The sequence below is a fragment of the Cydia amplana genome, chromosome Z (assembly GCF_948474715.1).
Source record: "Cydia amplana chromosome Z, ilCydAmpl1.1, whole genome shotgun sequence".
Classification (NCBI taxonomy): Eukaryota; Metazoa; Arthropoda; class Insecta; order Lepidoptera; family Tortricidae; genus Cydia; species Cydia amplana.
The window spans coordinates 15,873,939-15,894,916 of NC_086096.1; the positions used below are offsets into that span (position 1 = coordinate 15,873,939).

General features: G+C 36.5%; 1 protein-coding gene across 5 annotated transcripts in view; it reads right to left on the reverse strand.

Moving 5' to 3' along the window:
* Window positions 1–20,978, reverse strand: part of LOC134661157 (kalirin) — a 103,358-nt gene that overhangs the window by 8,357 nt on the left and 74,023 nt on the right. For 3 of the 5 annotated variants that reach the window (XR_010097935.1, XM_063517106.1, XM_063517109.1), the window contains exons 29-39: window positions 19,972–20,044; window positions 14,867–14,993; window positions 14,119–14,247; window positions 13,567–13,629; window positions 13,336–13,419; window positions 11,889–12,092; window positions 10,072–10,169; window positions 8,929–9,121; window positions 7,322–7,519; window positions 6,679–6,858; window positions 5,905–6,146 (exon numbers count right to left, since the gene is read on the reverse strand). Coding sequence is in view for 4 of the 5 variants with exons in the window: in XM_063517106.1 (XP_063373176.1) it covers window positions 5,905–6,146; window positions 6,679–6,858; window positions 7,322–7,519; window positions 8,929–9,121; window positions 10,072–10,169; window positions 11,889–12,092; window positions 13,336–13,419; window positions 13,567–13,629; window positions 14,119–14,247; window positions 14,867–14,993; window positions 19,972–20,044 (1,591 nt within the window). In the remaining variant the exon portion in view is untranslated. The remainder of the gene's footprint in view (window positions 1–5,904; window positions 6,147–6,678; window positions 6,859–7,321; window positions 7,520–8,928; window positions 9,122–10,071; window positions 10,170–11,888; window positions 12,093–13,335; window positions 13,420–13,566; window positions 13,630–14,118; window positions 14,248–14,866; window positions 14,994–19,971; window positions 20,045–20,978) is intronic. The other 2 variants (XM_063517107.1, XM_063517108.1) reach the window with 2 other exon arrangements.

Below are 20,978 nucleotides of genomic sequence, written 5' to 3' on the forward strand. Positions count from 1 at the left end.
AAAATATATGTATAATGCTAGCACAATTTCAAGTTAATCTCAGCGTATTTCTATATTGTTATTAAATTATCGTACTGACTCTTCCTTAAACGTTATGTAGAAGATAAAGGAATTGCTGCACATTATCAATGTAGGTTATGCCAGGAGTGCGGACTCAAAGCTGCAGCGCCCGCCAGAGAGCGGCGGCGGCGGCGGTGGCAGCGGCGGCGCGGGCCGACTCCGCGGTCGCGCCCGCGCGCCCTCTCTACAGCCACGCTATATCCACTCACTAGCTAGTATGAAGCATTATTTTATTCAAACGAAATTATTAAAATCGTAACTAATTGAAAGCGATTGCAAAGCACAACAGCACGATATCTTTGGCGTTAAAAACATATCACACTGTTACTTAACCCTTAAATGCATGATTTTTTGTATAATTTCCTAATAAATTATACAAAATTGTATAGATTATGGGAAAAATAAAGAAAAAATCATAGTAAATAAAAAATAATATATGCATATTGAGCCACGGGCCATCAAAATATACGATGTAGATCTACATCATAATGCATTTAAGGGTTAAATTGCTACTAAATATCGTTTAGTTTACAAGTTCTTTGGTTACATATTGTAATTGAATAACTATTAACATCGAAAGCCGAGGTCCATTAGCATTTCATGATTAGATTAAGTACTTAAACGATAACAATATACATTATACCTAATGTTAACTGCAGCCCATTCGACAAGACTATTAGCCCTCTCACAGAAGTAATTAATTAAGATTAATCGTATGAAACCTATCTATTGTAGGAGATAACGCAAACTAATTTGGCCCCTAAACTGGACAAAAGTATAATTTATCCAGCAAATACAATTAAATGATTCATTTTAACTATGTTCACATCTAAATAATAAATTAAAAGACCATAACGGTCAAGAGCCTTTAGGAACATGGGGCTTACTGGTGTTAGTAATAAAAGCAACCAATCGTCAACATACGTCGTACCTTTCCTTTTGAAAATACAACAATATGTAGATTTCATATAATATATATTAAGGATATGTTGTTAGTAATATGTAAGATGTGGAGTATTGGTAAATAGTAAGGTCCCGCTAGTTTGTAACTGCAGCTCATTTAGACCCCATTATTGGTTAAAAAAGGTAAAAGAATATTAATTGTTCGACCAAACTGTGCTCACGTATCGCTGTTCTACGAACTTTTGGTAGAAAGTGGACAGACAATTAATATTAATACCCTCCATAGTCTATTCCATATGGATATTAAAACAATTTTATCAAAAAGCCCCATAACTCGGTCGTTTTGCCAATGACATGGTTCCATAAATACAAAATGATATGAACTCATTGGCCGAGTCACGCGGTTATTGTTAGTTAAAATCAGTATAAATAATTATTAATGTTTCATCAATCAAGTAGTCATGCGACTGCAACCTTCTGTTATAGTGATGAACTTAATGAATAATTAGCAAGTACTAGACCTAAGACGCACTATGGGAGTAAAGTAAGATATTAATTAAGTAAAATGTTATTCTATACTACCGTTAGTCCCATTCCCTCATATATATTTATTTAATATGTATCATTCCGTACATCCACGCCCTTATTTCCAGTCTTCTTCAATTCCTACTTAAGCTAAAAATCAAGTATGTATGTATGTTACATGCTGCATTTTAGATACATGAACATAATTATAATTATTGCATTAAGTACACGCGATACCGCAAGGTATCTTCAAAATCACAACTCTGTTTACTTTAAAACTGCCTATAACCCACCGTATTTGTTGTAACTAATTATGCAATACCTCATATATATTTTGTACCTACAGCTTGATTTTTGTGAAGTATACTCGTATATCAATCTAATATGTACCATGTTATAAGTATTTTAGGTACAGAAATAAATTTTAACAGATTTTGCCCAGCTGCAAAATAACAAAACAATTTCAAAAGAACTCATTGAACACGTGATAAAAGATCGAGCTTGGCTGTTAAGTTAAAACTAGTCCGATGAGAACGAATAAAATTAAATACCAGCGGGCGCAGCATAGTTCCATTTTTATCGCCTGTCACTATGCCCGTCACTTTCGCTTTATTTGCTCCCATTTAGTGCCGTGTGTTTGTTTTTTTTGATTCCGTTCGAATATAGCATTTGGCGCAACATGCTACGAAACGGTCAACACACTCACCGCCAGCGCGAGCTACACGCTACACTACGTCATGGAGAACCCGCCTAGCGGGTCACTGGCAGCAAAGATATATGTAACTCCGAATATGATAATTGATAAGTAAAGTGTAAGAAAATACCGTTGCTCGGAAAATTAAGAAAAAATAATGTTAGGTGGCGACACTATTCGATATTTAACCATTTTAACACATCAGTGAAAGAACATGGGTCAAAAATAAAAATCATACAGATGTCACTTTTTGACAGCTTTTGTTAGAAAAGGACTTCCACTTGTATTACAAGTTACAAAATTTTGAGAAAAAGGCCCCTGATCTAAAAAAAATTATAAAAAGTCTGAATGGCTTCATTTTGTTTTCTATTTATTCTTTTATTTTTATTTTTATAAAGACGCATCTCGATGGCGCGTCAAGTACCTATTATCATCTAGCCCGTCGCCACTACCTAACTAATATTGTATAGTTCGACTAACCAAAAGCTGAATTAAGATTAATTATCGACGTAGCACTATAATATTTAACCAAAGCTGTCTGTATTATTACTTATTTTCAAATTCAATTCCAAATGCGCCAACAACTGACGCCGTGATATTTAATATTATAACTTCTAAGTTAACGAATATTTCAAATTAAATACATTACAGCAATGCCTGGTGATTGTTGTCCTCAATGGCAGTACTTTCGAAATACGTTCAAATACTTATTTATCCTTACGAAACGAAAACAAGCCAAAATAGTATTTCAAATAATTTCGTAAACAGGGCGATCAATCCAAATGGGTCAGTATGGAGAAGTCAGAAATTATGAGAGATAGCGAAATCTGTTCTTAGGAACTACGGCGTCGATTTTAGATTTAATAATAATTACATCTAAAATCGACAAACTTTTTTTTAAACTCTCATACATAACCGGGAATCGAACCCGGTCAATATTCTTTATGTAGTATTTGTTTGTTTAATTGATCCTCAAAGTATAGGGCCCAAAATATGCCTTCGTTACCCAAAAGAATTAATCTTTGCATCCCGGAAAATGGGTACCATTTTGAACATTTACTAAAATAAAATAATTATCTTATTGTTGGGTTTTTCATTCAATTACTTAAACAATATTAAAAATGTGTTCCTTGTGACTTATGATTCGCACCATCAACAATAACAATGAAAAACTTGCAGAATTTATACCTAACATAGTTTACAGAGACTTCGACTTCGATTCCCGGTTATGTATGAGAGATAAAAAAAATTGAATGTCATCATCATTAAATCTAAAATCGACGCCATGGTTCCTAAGAACAGATTTCGCTATCTCTCATAGTTTCTGACTTCTCAATACTGACCCATTTGGATTGATCGCCCTGTATATGAACTTACGTGTAAAGATGTACAATAATGTCGGTTGCAATGACTAAAAGATTTTGAATTTGAAAGGTGACACAAATGTTCGTTTTATAGACATGAGCTATAGGAATGTATTTACAGTAAGCATTTATTCGGTACTGCAGTTTCACAGTTGCTCTCACACAACAACTATGTACTTATAAAACGTTGTGTAACAAGGACAATATTTTCAACATCATAGTATCATAGCATGATTTCCTTGGTAGACAATGTTTTATAGGTAATTGATTTGTAAGTACTTCTAAGTGTTCTTCTTTGGTTAATCAACTTTTTTTTGTCACTCATTACTGTGCTTTTGAGCTTACGCGGCTCGCTCCGCTGGGTCACTTATGTCACTATTTAGGTACAACGCTTCACCAAATATGCATTTCTGTGGTGGCTACACGGACTCCATTATTTTAATAAGTTACAACATTTCCCCGATAAACCATGTTACTGTTGTTTCCTGGCTGACCGGTACAGAATAAAGACATGAAATAGTTGATTGACCCTTTTGCTATCCGTAGTCAATGTCTAACAAATTAAACGGAGCATGATAAGAGCCACGTTTACAAGTTCACAATTCGAATTGCTCAACATTTTCAAAGTAATTATGAACGGTAGTGTACACCAATTTATCACCTACTTCACCAAACTGGCACGTAGTATTAAAAATAGGACACAACGGGCATATGATGGAGGCGGTTATCGACGTGTTAACAGTACAGAGGAAACGTCATTTTATGACATCGCTCGATAGAAGTAGACGGACACGTTTTCCTGTCCTCGATAACTGCGTCTATCACACGTCTGTAAATCTTTGGTATTATCTGATCAAATACTGTTATAACGTTGGATGAAATATTAAACTGTTATTTTTCCATATGAGAGATAACATACATATTATATGACATAGCAGAGATTCTATGCAAACCTTATAATTATAAATAATACACATCTAAATATCAATTCCAATGTGGTAATTAACCTAATGTGGACAGTTATTAATTATTAATTAATATTATTCTAAAGATGTGTACCTAACTATAAAACCAACCATGCCGATATTTCAGTTAACAATTATTAGTCAATTGGGTATTTGGAAGATATTGTGCTAAGCCTATATAACACGCTATATTCAAAATTGCCAAAATCATGAACATTTTATGCTTGGTAAACTAATGTTATCGTTTTGACCAAAATTTCCCATTTTTTATACTGAAACACAATATGTTTGCTTATTTTTGAGTTACTTGTGCAAAAGGAATTATATAAAATATTAAAACCTGCCAGCTAACATGATATATAATTATATTTACATTAAATGTTTCTGCTGGCACCACTGCTACAACCATTGTCTGGCATATATTTAATTGACATAAATATATCCCATCAAAAACATAAATGTGAAATGAGAGCCAAGTTCAGCAACAATATGCGTCCTTGTTGACTTCGCCGGCAAAAGAATTGATATCTATAGGAGTACCAAGTTCTAGTTCACTTGGGCTGTAATCAAAGTTCAGGACTGACTTGGCTAGCAACAGTGGCGTACTCTGGAACATGTCTGTGAACTTTTTTAGGGCAGTCGTATAAGGCATTTCAAATTAATAGAATGCTCGGAGGGGACCCTCAAAAACGCCAAACCAATGCCAAAGCAACGGTTATTTATTGAAACGCATATTCAGTTCAGTAACGTTTATATATACAATTATAGTCATTAGCGAAATTAAGAAGATATATGTGCGTTTTATTTTGTTGCGAGTCAAGTAGCCTCGACTCGCAGTCCACCTGCCATTAATCAGTATAAGTGTCGCAATAAGAGATGAAGTTTATGATCGTATTCGGTCCGATAGTAACAAAGTTATGTTTCTTCTTGCAATATTATTTATATCCCGAAAATAGAGAAAATATCTCTGTGGACCAATTAAATTATTACTTTAAATTTTCATGTTTTCTAGTAGGTACATAGCCATTTGCCACAACTCTCTTATTGCGATGCCTACAACATTAAGCGTAACATTTCGGTGTTAGCCACTACTTGTACTATGGTCTATAATAAGTGTATGCACTAAATACTCTTAGTAATCACCTGCATAAATCTCAATAAAGTTTAAGCATACTTTAACCTTGAAAGTTAACATAAATGCAATCAACGACCGACACCTGTCACGGCAGCATGGCCCACAAGTCGTTTCCATGCCGGTCACATGCGTCGTTTTCAAGTCACTACACTATATCGTCTGTTATTACGTTAGAGTATGCACGTGATGTGGTTGTTGGCGACAGATGGCAAAGAGGAAGTGATGCGGCGGTAGGTCGGTCTGTCGAACGGTACTTACGCGGCGGGGTCGCGCGCGTCGTCGCGGTGCAGGTCGCGCGTGCGCAGGTACGCGCCGGGGTTCTCCAGCGCCTCGCCGAACTCGCGCTGCGAGTGGAGGATGCGCGACAGTGTCGCCATCCACTGCTGCCGGCGAGCTTCCGGCGCACGGCACACGAATGACTGTCGAGGTTTGTTTGGGTCCACTGAGAGGATGACGAAGCTGTTGTTTCCGTCAGATTCCTCCAGTTCCATTTTATTCACCTGCCAACAAAAAACACGAGTCAACTGTAAAGTGTATTCATCCTTACGTGTCTTATCATGTAAATAAACAAACGTTAATTCCATAGAAAATGTAGACATCGTAATGTCAGATGTATTTGAGGTAATCCGTTCGTTACTGCGATTTTTGATGAAAATCTTATTAGAAATTATATTTTTCAGTGGTTAATTGGTTGATTTCAATACTTTGTTAGTTTCTTTAAGTATACAACAACATTTTAAGTGATGAATATTTTGAGAAAATGTGATAATGTCTTCGAGCAGTATTTGTTTACATGATAGGACAAGTAAGGATGAATACACTTTATACCTATGTGTCATAGTATTCTATGTTTCATTAACTGTTTCTTAAAAGAGATAGGCATGTCAATAATAGCCTTCAGGTGGAATATCTTATGGAATTTATAGAACTTGAATTGCAAGACAATCCACTCCCAAAACATGGTAAAAGGTGATGTCCAGGGCCTCAAGAAAAAGCAGGCTACATTATAAATTAGAGTGAACGGTATGGTACCTGCACATGAGCCTTGTAGTTGTAGGTGGGGCTGGTAAAGTGCGTCTTCTTGCCGACGGGCTCGCTGAAGATGACGCACTGCTCGAACAGGAACACGTGCAGCTCCTTGGCCTTGTCGCCGCCCTCCGCCACCAGCAGCTCCTCCTGCAGCAGCAGCTTGCCTTGCGCGGTGATGTTGCCCTGCACACAACGCGCACGCACAACGTCAGCTACACACTCGTCTCACCTATCTTATTCCATCTACTGCACATTGTTTACTAGAGTATACTTTAATATAGAGCATTCGTTTCCATTATTCATATTATTGTATCTTCGCAGTTATTGTAAATAATACAAGTGTTAAATTTATCTGTAAGCAAATGACTATTTTTTGATTTCCATTCAGCCTCAGCTAGCGTTGCGGTAATTTAAATGCATATTTCGCCTTGCATTTTAGAGAAAAACAAATCTCGGCTGAAATAACAAAATATATTCGTTAGAACATTTCACAGGATTTAGTGGAAGAATAAAATTGGGAAATCGTTCTATTCTGTGAACATTCATGGGCGGGCTTAGCTTTTAAAAATTGCATCAAAATTTCCGAGGGCGTAACCTAATTCGCAAAGCGGTAAGATCATATCAGAGAGAGGTAAGGTGTGATTACCGTGAAACCCTGCAACCGGCCGACATCCATCATGTCGTTGGCGTTCTTGGGAATGATGGAGGTGCAGTGCACGGCGTCCCGCAGCGACTTGATGGCGGCGGGCGACGCCCCCGCGGCCTCCGAGTACGCCAGCACCTTCTTCACCAGTAGGTGGTACTTCTGGATGCGCTGGATCGGCTTGATCAACAGGTCTCCAAGCTGAAATGTTATCCACTCCAGTTTTTATTTTGTTACAAGTTATCCACGCATAATAATGAGCTTCTCCCATATTCTGAAGTGTACTAAAAGTTATGAACTAATTCTACCCATTATTAAATTGTACAACGGGACTTAATCGCGTATATTCGAAAAACTCGCGCGGTTAGAAGATGCTGATGTCAACTTAAGCCAGTCTTCTCCGAGACCACGGGGACAACGCCGTCCTCGAAAAGTCGGAGGTAAATCTTAAAACTTAGATACGCGATTAAGTCCCGTTGTACAATTTAATAATACTACCCGTTGGAAATGTGTATCTTATAGGAGTAGATAGAAAAGGGATTGTCTGTTGCCATAGTCGGCAGTTTGAGTGCATTCTAATAAACAGCATTATAAGAGAACATGCTATAATTGGGTATTAATCAAAGGTCGTAATAGTACTAATCTCTCTAAAATGGACACTAAATTTTATTTTTATTTTTTTATTTATTGGTTCACCAACAATAGTTTACACTATATAAAGTACAACAACAAACGTTTTGAGTAATTATGCTAAGCGTAACAATTACTTATAGGTAAACACCACTTGCATTGACTAAGGTACTAAAATTACATATACTTAACATACCGTTTACAATAATAATGTAGGCATTAAACTAATAAAGGGGGCAGACATTATTACATTGAGTGGATATCATTAACTTATACTATTATTTTTGCTAAGCAGACCCGAACAGATTTTTTAAAGTGATACGCAGAGTCAAAGTGTATATCCATTATATGGCTATAGCTATTTACTACCTTGCATAATCTAGGGACAGGTGAGTTGCTGCCGTGGACCGTCCTACGGAGCGGGGGGCACAGGGGTGTTATCGGGTTTCGAGGTATTCTCTTTGGAGCACGAAAGTGCAGAAGGCCAAGGAGTTGCGGACAGTCTATGTTATTATTCAATAATTTATACAAGAACATTGCATCCGCGATGCCTCTGCGTAGCGATAACGACTCAAATTTGAACAGTTTTAATCTTTGGGCATACGAAACGGCTGTTTTGCTACTCGTAATGCTCTAAAAACACTGGTAACTAATTAATTAAACGAACTTATCCCTGCTAGCAAAATACCAAATGATATTATTTTAAATTAATTCAGGACGACTGAGTCCACGTTACCAGTAATAAAGTAGGTAAGTTATGTGTAAAACGAAATTGAGAAACTGTGTTTGAAAGCAAGCCAAATATTATGCAGAACAACTTCTGCAAGATCAATGTTTACTTGTGCAAACAAATTGAACCTGTTTAAAGAGTCTGTATAACTTTCCAAATCGGAGTTCCGTATAGGAAAGATTTCATTTTAGACAGGTTTTGTCTTACTAGGTAGCTATGAACTGATGTTTTAAATGAAACAAATATTCACCTGTAATTTGTGTCCCAGTTTTTGCCTCAATTCTTGAAAGTAGTGGTCGTGTTCGGAGACGATGTACTCGGAGACAGGCTTGTTGCGGCAGTAGGTCTCGTAGAGGAACATGCGCTTCTCGAGGAAGCGGCGGAACAGAGGCCCCAGCAGCTCGGGCTCCTCCAGGCACTCGCGCAGCTCGCACAGGAACTTACTGTACACAAATCGTTCACATGTCTTTTACATGCCGCTCTCACTCTCACCTAACTGAAGCTCGCTGACACGGTCAGTCCTTACATCAAATAAATGCAATGCAATCAACATAAAACAAACAATTACATAACAAATAGTAACAGTGCAAAATAATTCGAACCAAAAAGCATTTACATAAGTAAAGAAGCAGATATCCTTATAATATGACAATCGCCGACCACGCAGTATAAATATGCTAAATTCGCATAGGCATAGAAAAACATCAAGAGCTGAGCCGTTTTTACAAACTTTATAATTTGCAATGTACCTATGTAAGTATGTATATATAGATACATAACTATGTTTGTACGACTTCCCGACTTCCAATGAAGCTGAAAGTTTGCATACATATGTAAGCCAGGTGACAATGCAATATTATGGTACCATCGAGTTGATCTGATGATGGAGTCAGGAGGTGGCTATAGGAACTCTGTGATAAAACAACGAAACTTAATTGTGTTTGGGGTTTTTAGAATTGTTTTGATGAGTTTTAGTAGACTGTGGAAAGAAAAGTACAGCCAATGATAAAAACTTTTACCAAAGCTGAAACTTTAGCCAAATACTTATTTTATTAACAATAATACCTCTTATAGTTACAACTAAAGGTGTATAACAACACGAGCAGGTACGAATAAAGACTTGACTACTTGAAATATCCGTTTGTATGGAGTATTTAGGTAACATGTACAGCAAGCTGCAACAGTGCATACCCACCTTATGAATGAATTCCATTAACCAGTGTCTACATATCGTTGGTCACTTCTTCAAACACAATTTCACTTTACTGATCTGTAATATTCTGTACTCTACTCTGTACTGCTCGTTTTTTTACTAATATGATACTAATTAAATAAACAATCATAGTAGATTACGAAAAAATAACGTAACTGTATTACAAGTAATGTTACTTACTCTCTATGCCAGTCGTAGATAGCCTCAATGTTGCCATATATCATTCGGAGTCTGCGGTCTCTGAGGCCCTCGGGTAGTGGCGGATCTGCGTTGGGGTCCTGTTCGAAACATGCGTATACACTATATACAGTGCCTACATATGGTCATCCACTCAGTGACGTGGTCGCGTAAATACAACGTGCTCAAGAGAAACCCGGAAGATAATGCCAGCGTATTCCTGATCATATTTAAAGACTACAATGTCCTATACTTAGTGCAAACCGCCTTTCTGATGACGATGTTGTCACTATGGGGCCTCGTCTAAATATCCTTATCGATAGATATCAAAAAGTGACAAGTAGCACTTTGAAAAAACTTGTTCTTACAAAACTAAAGTACCAAATAATTTTTAGTGATAATTTTACCAATAACATTTACTTTTTATGACAAATATATAAAAAAAAAAAGTTTTTTTTTGTTTAAGCCTCAGAAATGCGTGGTTTTAATACTTTTAATCTTTCGGGTTCGTCGTCAGCACCTCGTACAAGTACTTGTACATGTACATGTGAGCAAACTAAACTTTTCATAATTTAACGAGAATTGATCGATTGCGTAACCATTATGTAAATTCGGTTTTGCTAAATGTATTAAGGAGGGTTTATTTAATCTGTAAGTTTAGTAATCAATACTGCGTACTGAGATGGTATTTATTAGACACACACATCTGTCTGTAAGTAGGTTAAACCGCAAACGCGAGCGCAGTTCAGTGTTTTATTACACTTGTACAGTACATGGGTCTTATTCATAAAAAAGGCTGGTTGGCAAAACGTTCAATAATGATTATTTTTTATATACGTGGACTTAACTTGTTTACAACACTACAGTAGGTATACAATTATGTAATTTATTTATCAGATAAACACCTACGGACCTTCGAAATGTATGGTCCTAAGGCACTTCTAATGTTGAAATGAATTCTGTCAAAGAATAGACATTCCTCCATACAAACAAACCTTTGAAAAACGATAACCTTCAAAAGACTTTCAGTAAAAACGGGTTGCACTCCGGAAGTGCCGGCAGAAGTGAAAACTCCATTGAATGTCATTACATTGTAACAGTTTTATCTAGAATCAAATGTTTCCAATATTCATAAATATCAATATTTTTCTTTTTAAACCTTAGGGTATAGTATGTCTACTACGACCTTTTTAATTAGCAGCACGGTATCTGGTACCTAACTGCCCTCAGTGTGCCATTTAAAAGTCCCTTGTGTATAATAATAAACAAATATAACAGAGAAAGTTGCCGGCCTCATTTTTCTGAGCATGGTATACTAACATTACCATGCATTTATATTTATGAGCTAGCCATGTAATTATGTGAGGAAAAATATGCACCTGTTCCAAAAACAGCAAAATGAAAGGTTAAAAAACAAACTTCAACTACCTGCACCAAAACTAGAACTATTCCGAAGCAGCCCCCTATATTCCTCTGCAAAATATTACAATAATCTTCCAAACTACATTAGGTCAGAAGAGAAGGACGAAACGTTTGCAAAAAAGTTGAAGGCATTTCTTATTAACAAAAACTATTATAAAGTTGACGATTTTTTAAATGATTCCGATGTTTGTAACTTTGTACCAACCAATAATGTAAATAATTATAATTGTTATTAATATCATATTTAATAGCACTTGTCCTAGTTTTAAGTTGTAACTGCCATACCCGTTCCGGGTCCATGAGATACGTCTTATGTTTTAACATCTTGTAATTACCATGGTGCAATAAAGAAATAAATCGTGTCAGTAGAGTGGTAACGGTAATGTAACGTGTGTGACCTGCATGTGTCGGATGTAGCCCTCGCAGACGAGGCGCAGGTCCTGCACGTAGATCTCCTCGGTGTCGACGAGCTCGCGCAGCACGTACTCGCGCTTCTTGATCACGGCCACGCTGGAGTCGGGCCCCGGCGTGCGCGGCTCCTCGTCCTCCGCCGAGCCCTCGTCGGCGCGCGCGCCGCCGCATGCCGCGCCGCCGTGCTGCTCCTGCACCGTAACCGCACACTTTACTTGCAACCTCTAACTTTTTATTCCTGGATCACAAATAGCGGAGAACCTTACCTTTGAGGTTTTTTTTATCAAGACTTAAAACTTCAAAAAATTAAGAGAAAACGCTGTATATCTATGTGTCACGCACCGAAGACGGGGCTGTAACTGTCTATGGTGTGTGTTACATTATTGATAGGTGTAACAATAGTTTTTACCACTACCTACCAAACAGCATGCTAAAATAAAAACATAACACAACTTGATCACCAATGTTAATGTTATTTATTTGTTTGAAGATTTTGTCAAAATAATCTTAGATCGAAGAAGCGGAAATGTAATAAGATAAATCCAAAGGTAAAATGACAAATGAAAGTGCAACGTGCATACTGGAATATTAAAACGTTATTGACAACAAATAAACACCAAATTTAAAAACAATATTACAATAATATGTAAATAGAAAATATACTACTTTGAAAGCACCCTTATAAATCGAATATTGGTTATTTATATTAAGGTAATAAACGCCACAAAGCAAAAGTAAGACAAAACCAACTACTTAATACACCAAAAGCAAACACATAAAATACCTCATGGTATATTCGGGGATGTTCTGTCAACAAACTCTAGGGGGTTGTGTGGAAAACCACTATTGATCAATCAGTAGCTATAAAGTTATTATCTTTTGGGCGTGACGACTTGAATAATTCGCAGTGCTCATTAACAGTTTTAGTGGTATAGTAGTCAATCAATTAAAGGCTTTCCTTCAATATCAAACTTAAGGATATTAATTATTATAAACACCCTTAAGGATGTTAATTATTATAAGTTTCATAATCATGAACTAATATAAATTAAACTGGCATTGACGCAGACTTTGTTGTTGTAACAATTGCTAACCACTTGATTCAGAATTTCCCACATACACTTTAAAAATAATAGGTAACTATTTAGTAAAACCCCATTAACTGCATATAATTAGTAAACACAATTTATTGGAAATCCCGAAGACAAAGATAAGCATGCCATTGAAACTCTGTGACCGGACGGCTCATTCATCTACGGTGTAGTGTCCCTTCGCTTACCACTCGAACTTTTATACCGCCCCAACAAAATTATATAGGTATTTATATTGCTTCCTATTGACACCAACTACTATTTAAGCACACTCGCTAACAGTCAAACTAAACAAACACCAACAAAACCAACATGCAACATGTATGAAGTAGGTAAACCTAACCATTTTTTCCTTCACTATTTGTTCAATTTCTGCAATGTCCGCCGGACCCCCGTTAGTTTCCAAAGCTTCCATGGTCAACGAATTCTGAAAATATTACCAACATGATACCTCTCAAAAACCTACACGGACCCTTAAAAGTTAGTTACGATGTTAGAATTGGAAATGAAGGTTATTTTATGGTTAAAAGAACATATATTATTGGGTGAAGACAAATAGCAAATGTTGACTTACGCGAGCTGGTGCGTCTGTTGACACTGTGGGGGTGGGCGACTGCTGCAGAACCGCCTGAGGGTCCTGTACACATCAAACTTTTAATGAAAGTTCCATCTAACGGTGTGTGTGGGCCGCGACGGTGCATATTTATTCATAACAATTCATTAGCTTATACATAGATATCCCACGCAATTAAACTGGAGTAACATAGTCAAAAGTGTCTTTAAAATGTAAAGCAACAACAAGAGCACCTGCCCGTTCATGTTTCGACTGCGCTCTTCATCGAACTCAATTCCATTTAAATCTAAAATAGCCAAAACGCTTTCTTTTAGAAAATTATTTTTCTCTTTCGATTACATGTGCTATCCTTATCACACAACCTCAACTCTTTACAACAACACAAAACATACTCCTTCTTCAGCATTCTCACGCCTTCCATTCCTTCATTCAAGAAAGCAATAGCGAACGAAACGATCATATATTACGTTATTATATTTCGGAAAATGGTAACAGTACAACGGAGTGGATGTTGTGTATGAGTAGTGGTATGTGTGTGTGGGTGTTGTTCACCTGTATGGGTTTCATGGGCGGCGGCAGCTCGACGTCGGGCGCGTCGTCCTCGGCCTCGTCGAGGGCGCTGGACGCGCCGTGCGCGCCCTCGCCGTCCTCCAGGCGGCCGTTGTCGCCCGTGTACGGTAGCTGATACAACAGTCACAATCATTATATAATCACGTGCAAAGTTTCCGAAAACAACTAAGACTATGCACATTTTTTGTATTACGGGTAATATTTTAGTTGCTGTTAAAATAAAACCTTTTTAGAATCGGTTATCTTAAACCACTTGTAACCGTAACCCTTGTTTGATAAAATATGCATCTAAGGAAAGTCTATCAAACAGTAGCTCTATGAAGGCTGTTGAACACGCCCTTCGTCAGCTTGCTTTAGTTTATAAATATCTGGGTGACCGAGCTTTGCTCGGGAAACATATAAAAACTCAAAAATGAGCGTTTTCCCAGAGATAAGACCTAGCTAGATCGATGTTTCGCCCCTCAAAATATAGCCCGCCCCCATATAGCAAATTTCATCGAAATCTTTAGACCCGTTTCCGAGTTTCCCGAAATATATATATAAACAAATATATATACAAGAATTGCTCGTTTAAAGGTATAACATAAAAACTCGTTTTGGACTTTTCTTAATTTGATCAAACAGAACTTCATAAGTTTTCACATGTATAAGTTCTACGTAAAAACTAAAAATGAAGGCGTGAAGCCGGTTAAACTCAAAAAGCTGAAAATACTAAAGGTTGACGACGCACCTTCAGTTTCTTCTCAGAAGGAACCTTCTTCAGCGGAGCCGGCTTATCCGCTGGGGACTGCGCCCCGCTCGAGCCCTTCTCGGTCTTGCCCTGTGACGGTTTCCGCAGCCCTCCCAGCCATCGCCTTCTTTAACATATCAAAAAAATCCTATAGATCATGTTGATAGCTTAATTGTATACTTATCTAAATTCTAAATTATACTAAGTTTTTCTTTCAATTTGCAACTTTACTCAGGTGGGTGGATCAACTTTTTATGGTTATTCTGTTTGGTCCCGTCAGCCTGACGACTACAGCAATACAGTTTTTTTCAAGATCTGTTGAATGGCGTTCTAGTTAACCACAAAAATCATGATTTGTTTAATTAAATACCATAAGAGTAGGATTTTAAGAGTGACCCAGAAGATCGTAACCGTGGCAACGAGTGACAAGAAAAAGTCAATTCACCCAGGTACATGAAATATCTTATTCATGAACCTTAACTGTGTTCACATCATATCATGAGTAAGTAATGAAAACACATGTGCGGCGGTACGTACTCGTCTCGTAGTCGGGGCCACGCCAATCGCCGCGCCGCCGCCGCCCGACCACGAGCCATAGTAGACTTCAGTTACACTCGTATGTAACTGGATACTTCTAACCACGCAAGTCACATTAATACATATACTTATATGTGACACAAAGCGAAACATCACCATTTCTAAACGGACGTATTGAAACACTATTTGCATAGAAATAAAGCTAAATATTAACGACAAAGTATGTACTCACAAAGTCTCTTTTTTATTATTCGCCTCAACGGTTTCAAAAGACTCTCTTTATTCATTGAAATCAGCGCAAACAAAGTCAAAATTGTACTATACGCGGGCTAAGTCTAATTCGATGCACATTTTGAGTTGTTTTTCTACGCGCGTTGTATATTTAACGATAAATATTTGAGCACCTATTTTTACATCAACATAAAATTTTCCTCGTGGTGACAAATTTAGTGTTATGCTTGATACAGTAAAGTTTGTTTAGGTGGCGTGACTTTAAACATTCGCAATGCTCAATTTTAATTTTTTTTTGCTTATTTTATTATGTTTAACTAGCTTAGATTGCAAAAAATTTCTTGCAAACTCGTGTAAAACGCTGAGATACAAATGTTTTGTGAGAGAAGAGAGACAAACAAAAAGTAGTTTAACCAAAAGGGTGTTAAGTTGTATTAATATGAGTATATGTCGATTATTATCTCTTTAAAGAAGATAAATATACTTCAATCTAAGAACATACATCCAAGCCTGCCATTCCGTCACATTAATTTCGAGCTTTCAGAAATAAAATTGTTTGAAGTCTGTCGAGGACGAAATAGGTTTTATATGATTATACCTTTGTGTCTATTAATATTTGTCACGTTTTTATAAAATACTTTTGTTTTTTAGTTGTCAGTAAAATGCTCTGTGTGAATGCCGGCTTTTTCGTTGCTCCCATATTTTAGCTATCGAATTGTGTAAATTGTCCTGGATTCCGGGACAAATTCCTTAGCGTGTCATATATCAATTTAACACAATCACGTGTAAAGGGGCCCACTGATTACCAGTCCGACGGACGATATCGGCCTGTCAGAACAAAAATTTGACAGTTTGAACAACTGACAGGCCGATACCGTCCGGCGGACTGGTAGTCAGTGGGCCCCTTAAGTAGGCTGATTTGCTGTTGTTGGCTACCCTATAGTAATTGGCCACTTTTAACGAGACTATATATATATATGACATGACAGCAATTTTTTTTGACATGAAGGAAAAATACAAAAATCCCACAAGTTTCCTACTTTAGTTCCGTCCACAACATTTTATTCAGAATTTGTGATTGAAGTGTAATTTTAAGCGAAGGTTCACAAGATTTTAAGAAATCTTACTTTTGTATCTACGCTAATCTTCTGTTGCTGATTCTGTTGTTAATACTGTTTAAACCGGGAGTTCTCCAACTAACAGAAACCTTATAAGTAATAAATTTTGTTCACCAACTAACATAAACCTTATAATAAACCCATTGGCCAGATTGGAATTAAAAAAAAAAACAGTAAGTATGAAAAGTCAATTGTTTAATTTTATTAGTAAGTAGGTATGTACCTACTTAGTTCAATATTATTTATCATCGATAGTTGATAACTTTCACTACGAATAATCGTCATTTTATTAGCTCTAAACGGACTTTATTCTGTAAATAAGACGGCTTGGACTATGATTGGTGTTCAAAAATAAAAAGTACAGTCAGCATAAAAAGCTATGTATCAGACTATGAGTCAAAATTCTACAATAACGTAACAAAAAGACATGTATCTACATGTGTAACGATTACACTGTGGCAGATACTTTTGGCGCGTTGCTGACTATTGTTATATAATATGAATACTTACTTAGCATAAACAACCTGAGTCCACATGATAACACACAAAATGCATCACTTTTGGAAAATCTTATTTTCAGGGTCGAATAGTCACTCATTCACAAAAAACTTATACGTATCAACAGAATACACCATATAATGGAAGAACCGCATACTGATAATGTACTACTCAAATAATATTATCGTATAATATATGGATACCCAAAGGAGCAATCAAGTGGGGGAACGATCGACAAGAATCATCCATATCAAAGGTAGATTGCGTGATAATTTTGTAGTGAATCGCCGCGGACGCGACAGGAAGCGCAAATCTAAATACTGGCTGAACATGAACGCACACGAACTGCCAACAAACAAGACTATTGACCACATCAAACAACCGCTCTCAATGTTACACTCTAACTGAACCAACTGACATCTACTTAATCGCTTTCAGTTTACCTGATACCTGCAAGTATTTAGCATCATTTAATCACAGCCCGTTTTAAAATTACCTTATTTAGTTAATGTACTTCAATTTGGCTATTTATATTATAATAATCCGATGCCAAGGCGAGGATGCCGGCGATAAGATAAAGTTATAACGTAGTGATAAATTTACATGGATAGAAAGAATACTTAATGTATATTGCTCGTATTCTATTTAAATACATATGTAGCTGAAGTATAATATAAAGTGAACATAATTATATTCTTGACCTTTTTTAATTAAGTTGAATATGAAATGTGTCAGTACTTAAATGTTTACAATAACATATTCAGAATCATTTATGACAGATGAATTAAGTGATGAATAAAAAAAGATAAATTATGATAAATGATAATAAATTACCTGTGGAAGAATGTGTAACCCTGTACTACTACTTTTAAACATGTTTATTAAGTGCAACTAAACTTTTCTTGATATCTAATATATTAATTAACAATCTACGGATGAAGCGCATAATTATTTTCCCTCGTATTTTTACGGAAACGTACGAACGTGTCTTGCTATTTCAGTGAGTAGCATGACAAATACGAACGTTTCCGAGAAAATACGAAGGAAAACAATTATGCACTACATCTGTACAGGTCCAAGTCAACCAGCAAGAATGAAATCTAACGAGATTTTTGTTGAATTTGGAATAGCGCCGGTTTCTAGGTAATTGCAATGAACAGAGAACCGGAAGCTAGGGGAAGCGCCACAAAGAGGGAGGGAAACAGATGGGAAATTATGTGAACAATGGTGATTGTTGTCAATTCGGATCGCGCGGCAAACAATTGCGATATTTGATGACACTTAACAACAATAGATATGAAATACACCACAAATATGTAACGTAACGTTATAGTATAAATCTTATATACGGCACTGCTTCCAACCCACATGAGTATTGACTGTAGAAAATATGTAAAAAGAAAATAAAAATGTGCTCTCGAATTTGACAACTGAGGTAGATGGCGTTTTATGTTTCGTGGTAACTTTTTGGCATCATATACATAACCTGACAAATTCGAAACAATATTTATTCTTAGACGTATTGTAGATAGCCGAATAAGTTAAGTAGGAACAATAGGAACATATATGTATTCGGCTATATGGAAACAGAACAATGTATATTTGAGATGACTTTGACTTATCGTGAAACAAGGTATGACATTTATTTTCGACGCTTAATAACTAAAAGAAATGACTACACGAAATTCGTAGTGTTCTTATGAACAGTAACAACTTGACAATACCGACTTACATTGACATCAGATATATATGTACCTAAATGTACAGAAAACGAAACAAAAACGTTATAGTTTATGACCGCACGCACACGCTACATTATAAGCACCTGAAAATGTCTCGACAGCGACTTGAGCAACGATATCTTTTGTCCATTCCTCGACGAGCATGTGCAAACTCCTCCACGCCACCAAACGACTGATCACACTATCGTTTCCAAGGAATTAGATAACGAATGTCAAAGATAAAAGATGACTAACGATAACAGGCTGGCAGAAACAACTACTCTACAACACAATTCATAAAAGATAATTACTTCCCAAGATAATTTAACACAAAAAACTCACCTTCGTTAAGCTAATGTTTACATAGACTATTTTAATATATGTATTGTATAGAAAAAAACTTTACTACTCCTGGCATAGATTTGCCTCGAACAGTCAATATTTAAATTTAAATACTCGCGTACTTTTTATTTTGTTATTCGATCTAAGTGAATTAGTGATAAAAGTTAAGAGGGAAATATAAAATCTGTTACATAACCAATACTTTTGAACTTTGTGATTAAACTGCATATACCTGCATATAATGCATAACCTAAAATTTAAGTTTGGACCGCTACCGAGAGGTATATGTGTATGCTATACTTAATCATCATGCTATATTAGATGAGTTAGACCACAGAGAAGTCTGCAACGAGTTTGATAGCACACGCAGTGCAAGTGTCATAGATACGCCATAATTTCACAGAAATTTGACGTTTAAAATAACACTTGCACTGCGTGTGCTATCAAAATCGTTGCAGACTTCTCTTCGTTCAATTCTACTAGTACAACACACGTCGGAAACCTAGGGTTCCTAAAATAAGCAGTGGTCGAAGATCAGCCCAAAATTGTTCATTTGCGTTGAGAATGTATACCTAAGTCACAGTACTCTCTAAGAGGAGAACGTATTGTGAAATGTTATATTCGCATGCAATATGGAGAAAATAGACGATAGTCTCACCCGCTAAAACCTCTTCTCTGCTTTCCAGGACTAGCAGCGGTTACACTACCACCTGGGTCCGAGTTGGATGCCTCTGTGAACAAACAATATCATTTTAAGTAGGTAAAGGCATACCTTAACACACCATAGTGTGTTGTGTACGATTACTCTTTAACATGACTGATAGTTGGGGTTATAATTATTAAATATCTGGGAGCCCGAGCAAAGCTCGGAAAACATATAAAAACTCAAAAATGCGCGTTTTCCTAGAGATAAGACCAAGCGAGATCGTTTTTTTGCCCCCGAAAACCGTCATATAGCAAATTTCATCGAACCGTTAGAGCCGTTTCCGAGATCCCTGAAATATATATACATATAAATAAATATACAAGAATTGCTCGTTTAAAGGTATAAGATAACACACATAAGTAAAATCGGTTGCATATAAGTATATTTGTGACGATCACAGATATACGAGTAATTTTTAATTTTAATTTGTTTGTAGCATTTTCACTGTTTCAATTGGCATTCGCATCCTATATCTAGATGTACAAGTTACGTTCTCTTCGTCACTAAGGAAAGTACGAACAACCGGACTGTACAATGGGGATAAAGTAAAGGCAGGATAAAAGCAATAATAAAGATGGAAATTCAGTGAGCGAATTGCTTGGAGATGAAAGCCGATTACTTCGAAAGTTTGTTTTATGCACTGGATTACATGTGCATAAATAACTATATCACTGATAAAATCTTTGAAACACTAGTTTTAGACAAGTGTCGAATTCTAAAGCAAGCCAGGGTATTTAAGTAGGTACGTATGTCAATCTTCAGTAATATAAATGAACATAAACAACGCGACTGACACTCAGCAAAGCAGATAACAATATAGAGATCTGCATTTCTTTACGAGTACAGAAGCTTACTGGAGCATACGTCTCCCGTACGCACTACAATGTGTATTGTTATCAAATACTTAGAAATCTTAGGCACTCAGAAACTTAACTAATCATGATATATTGCGCGAATAT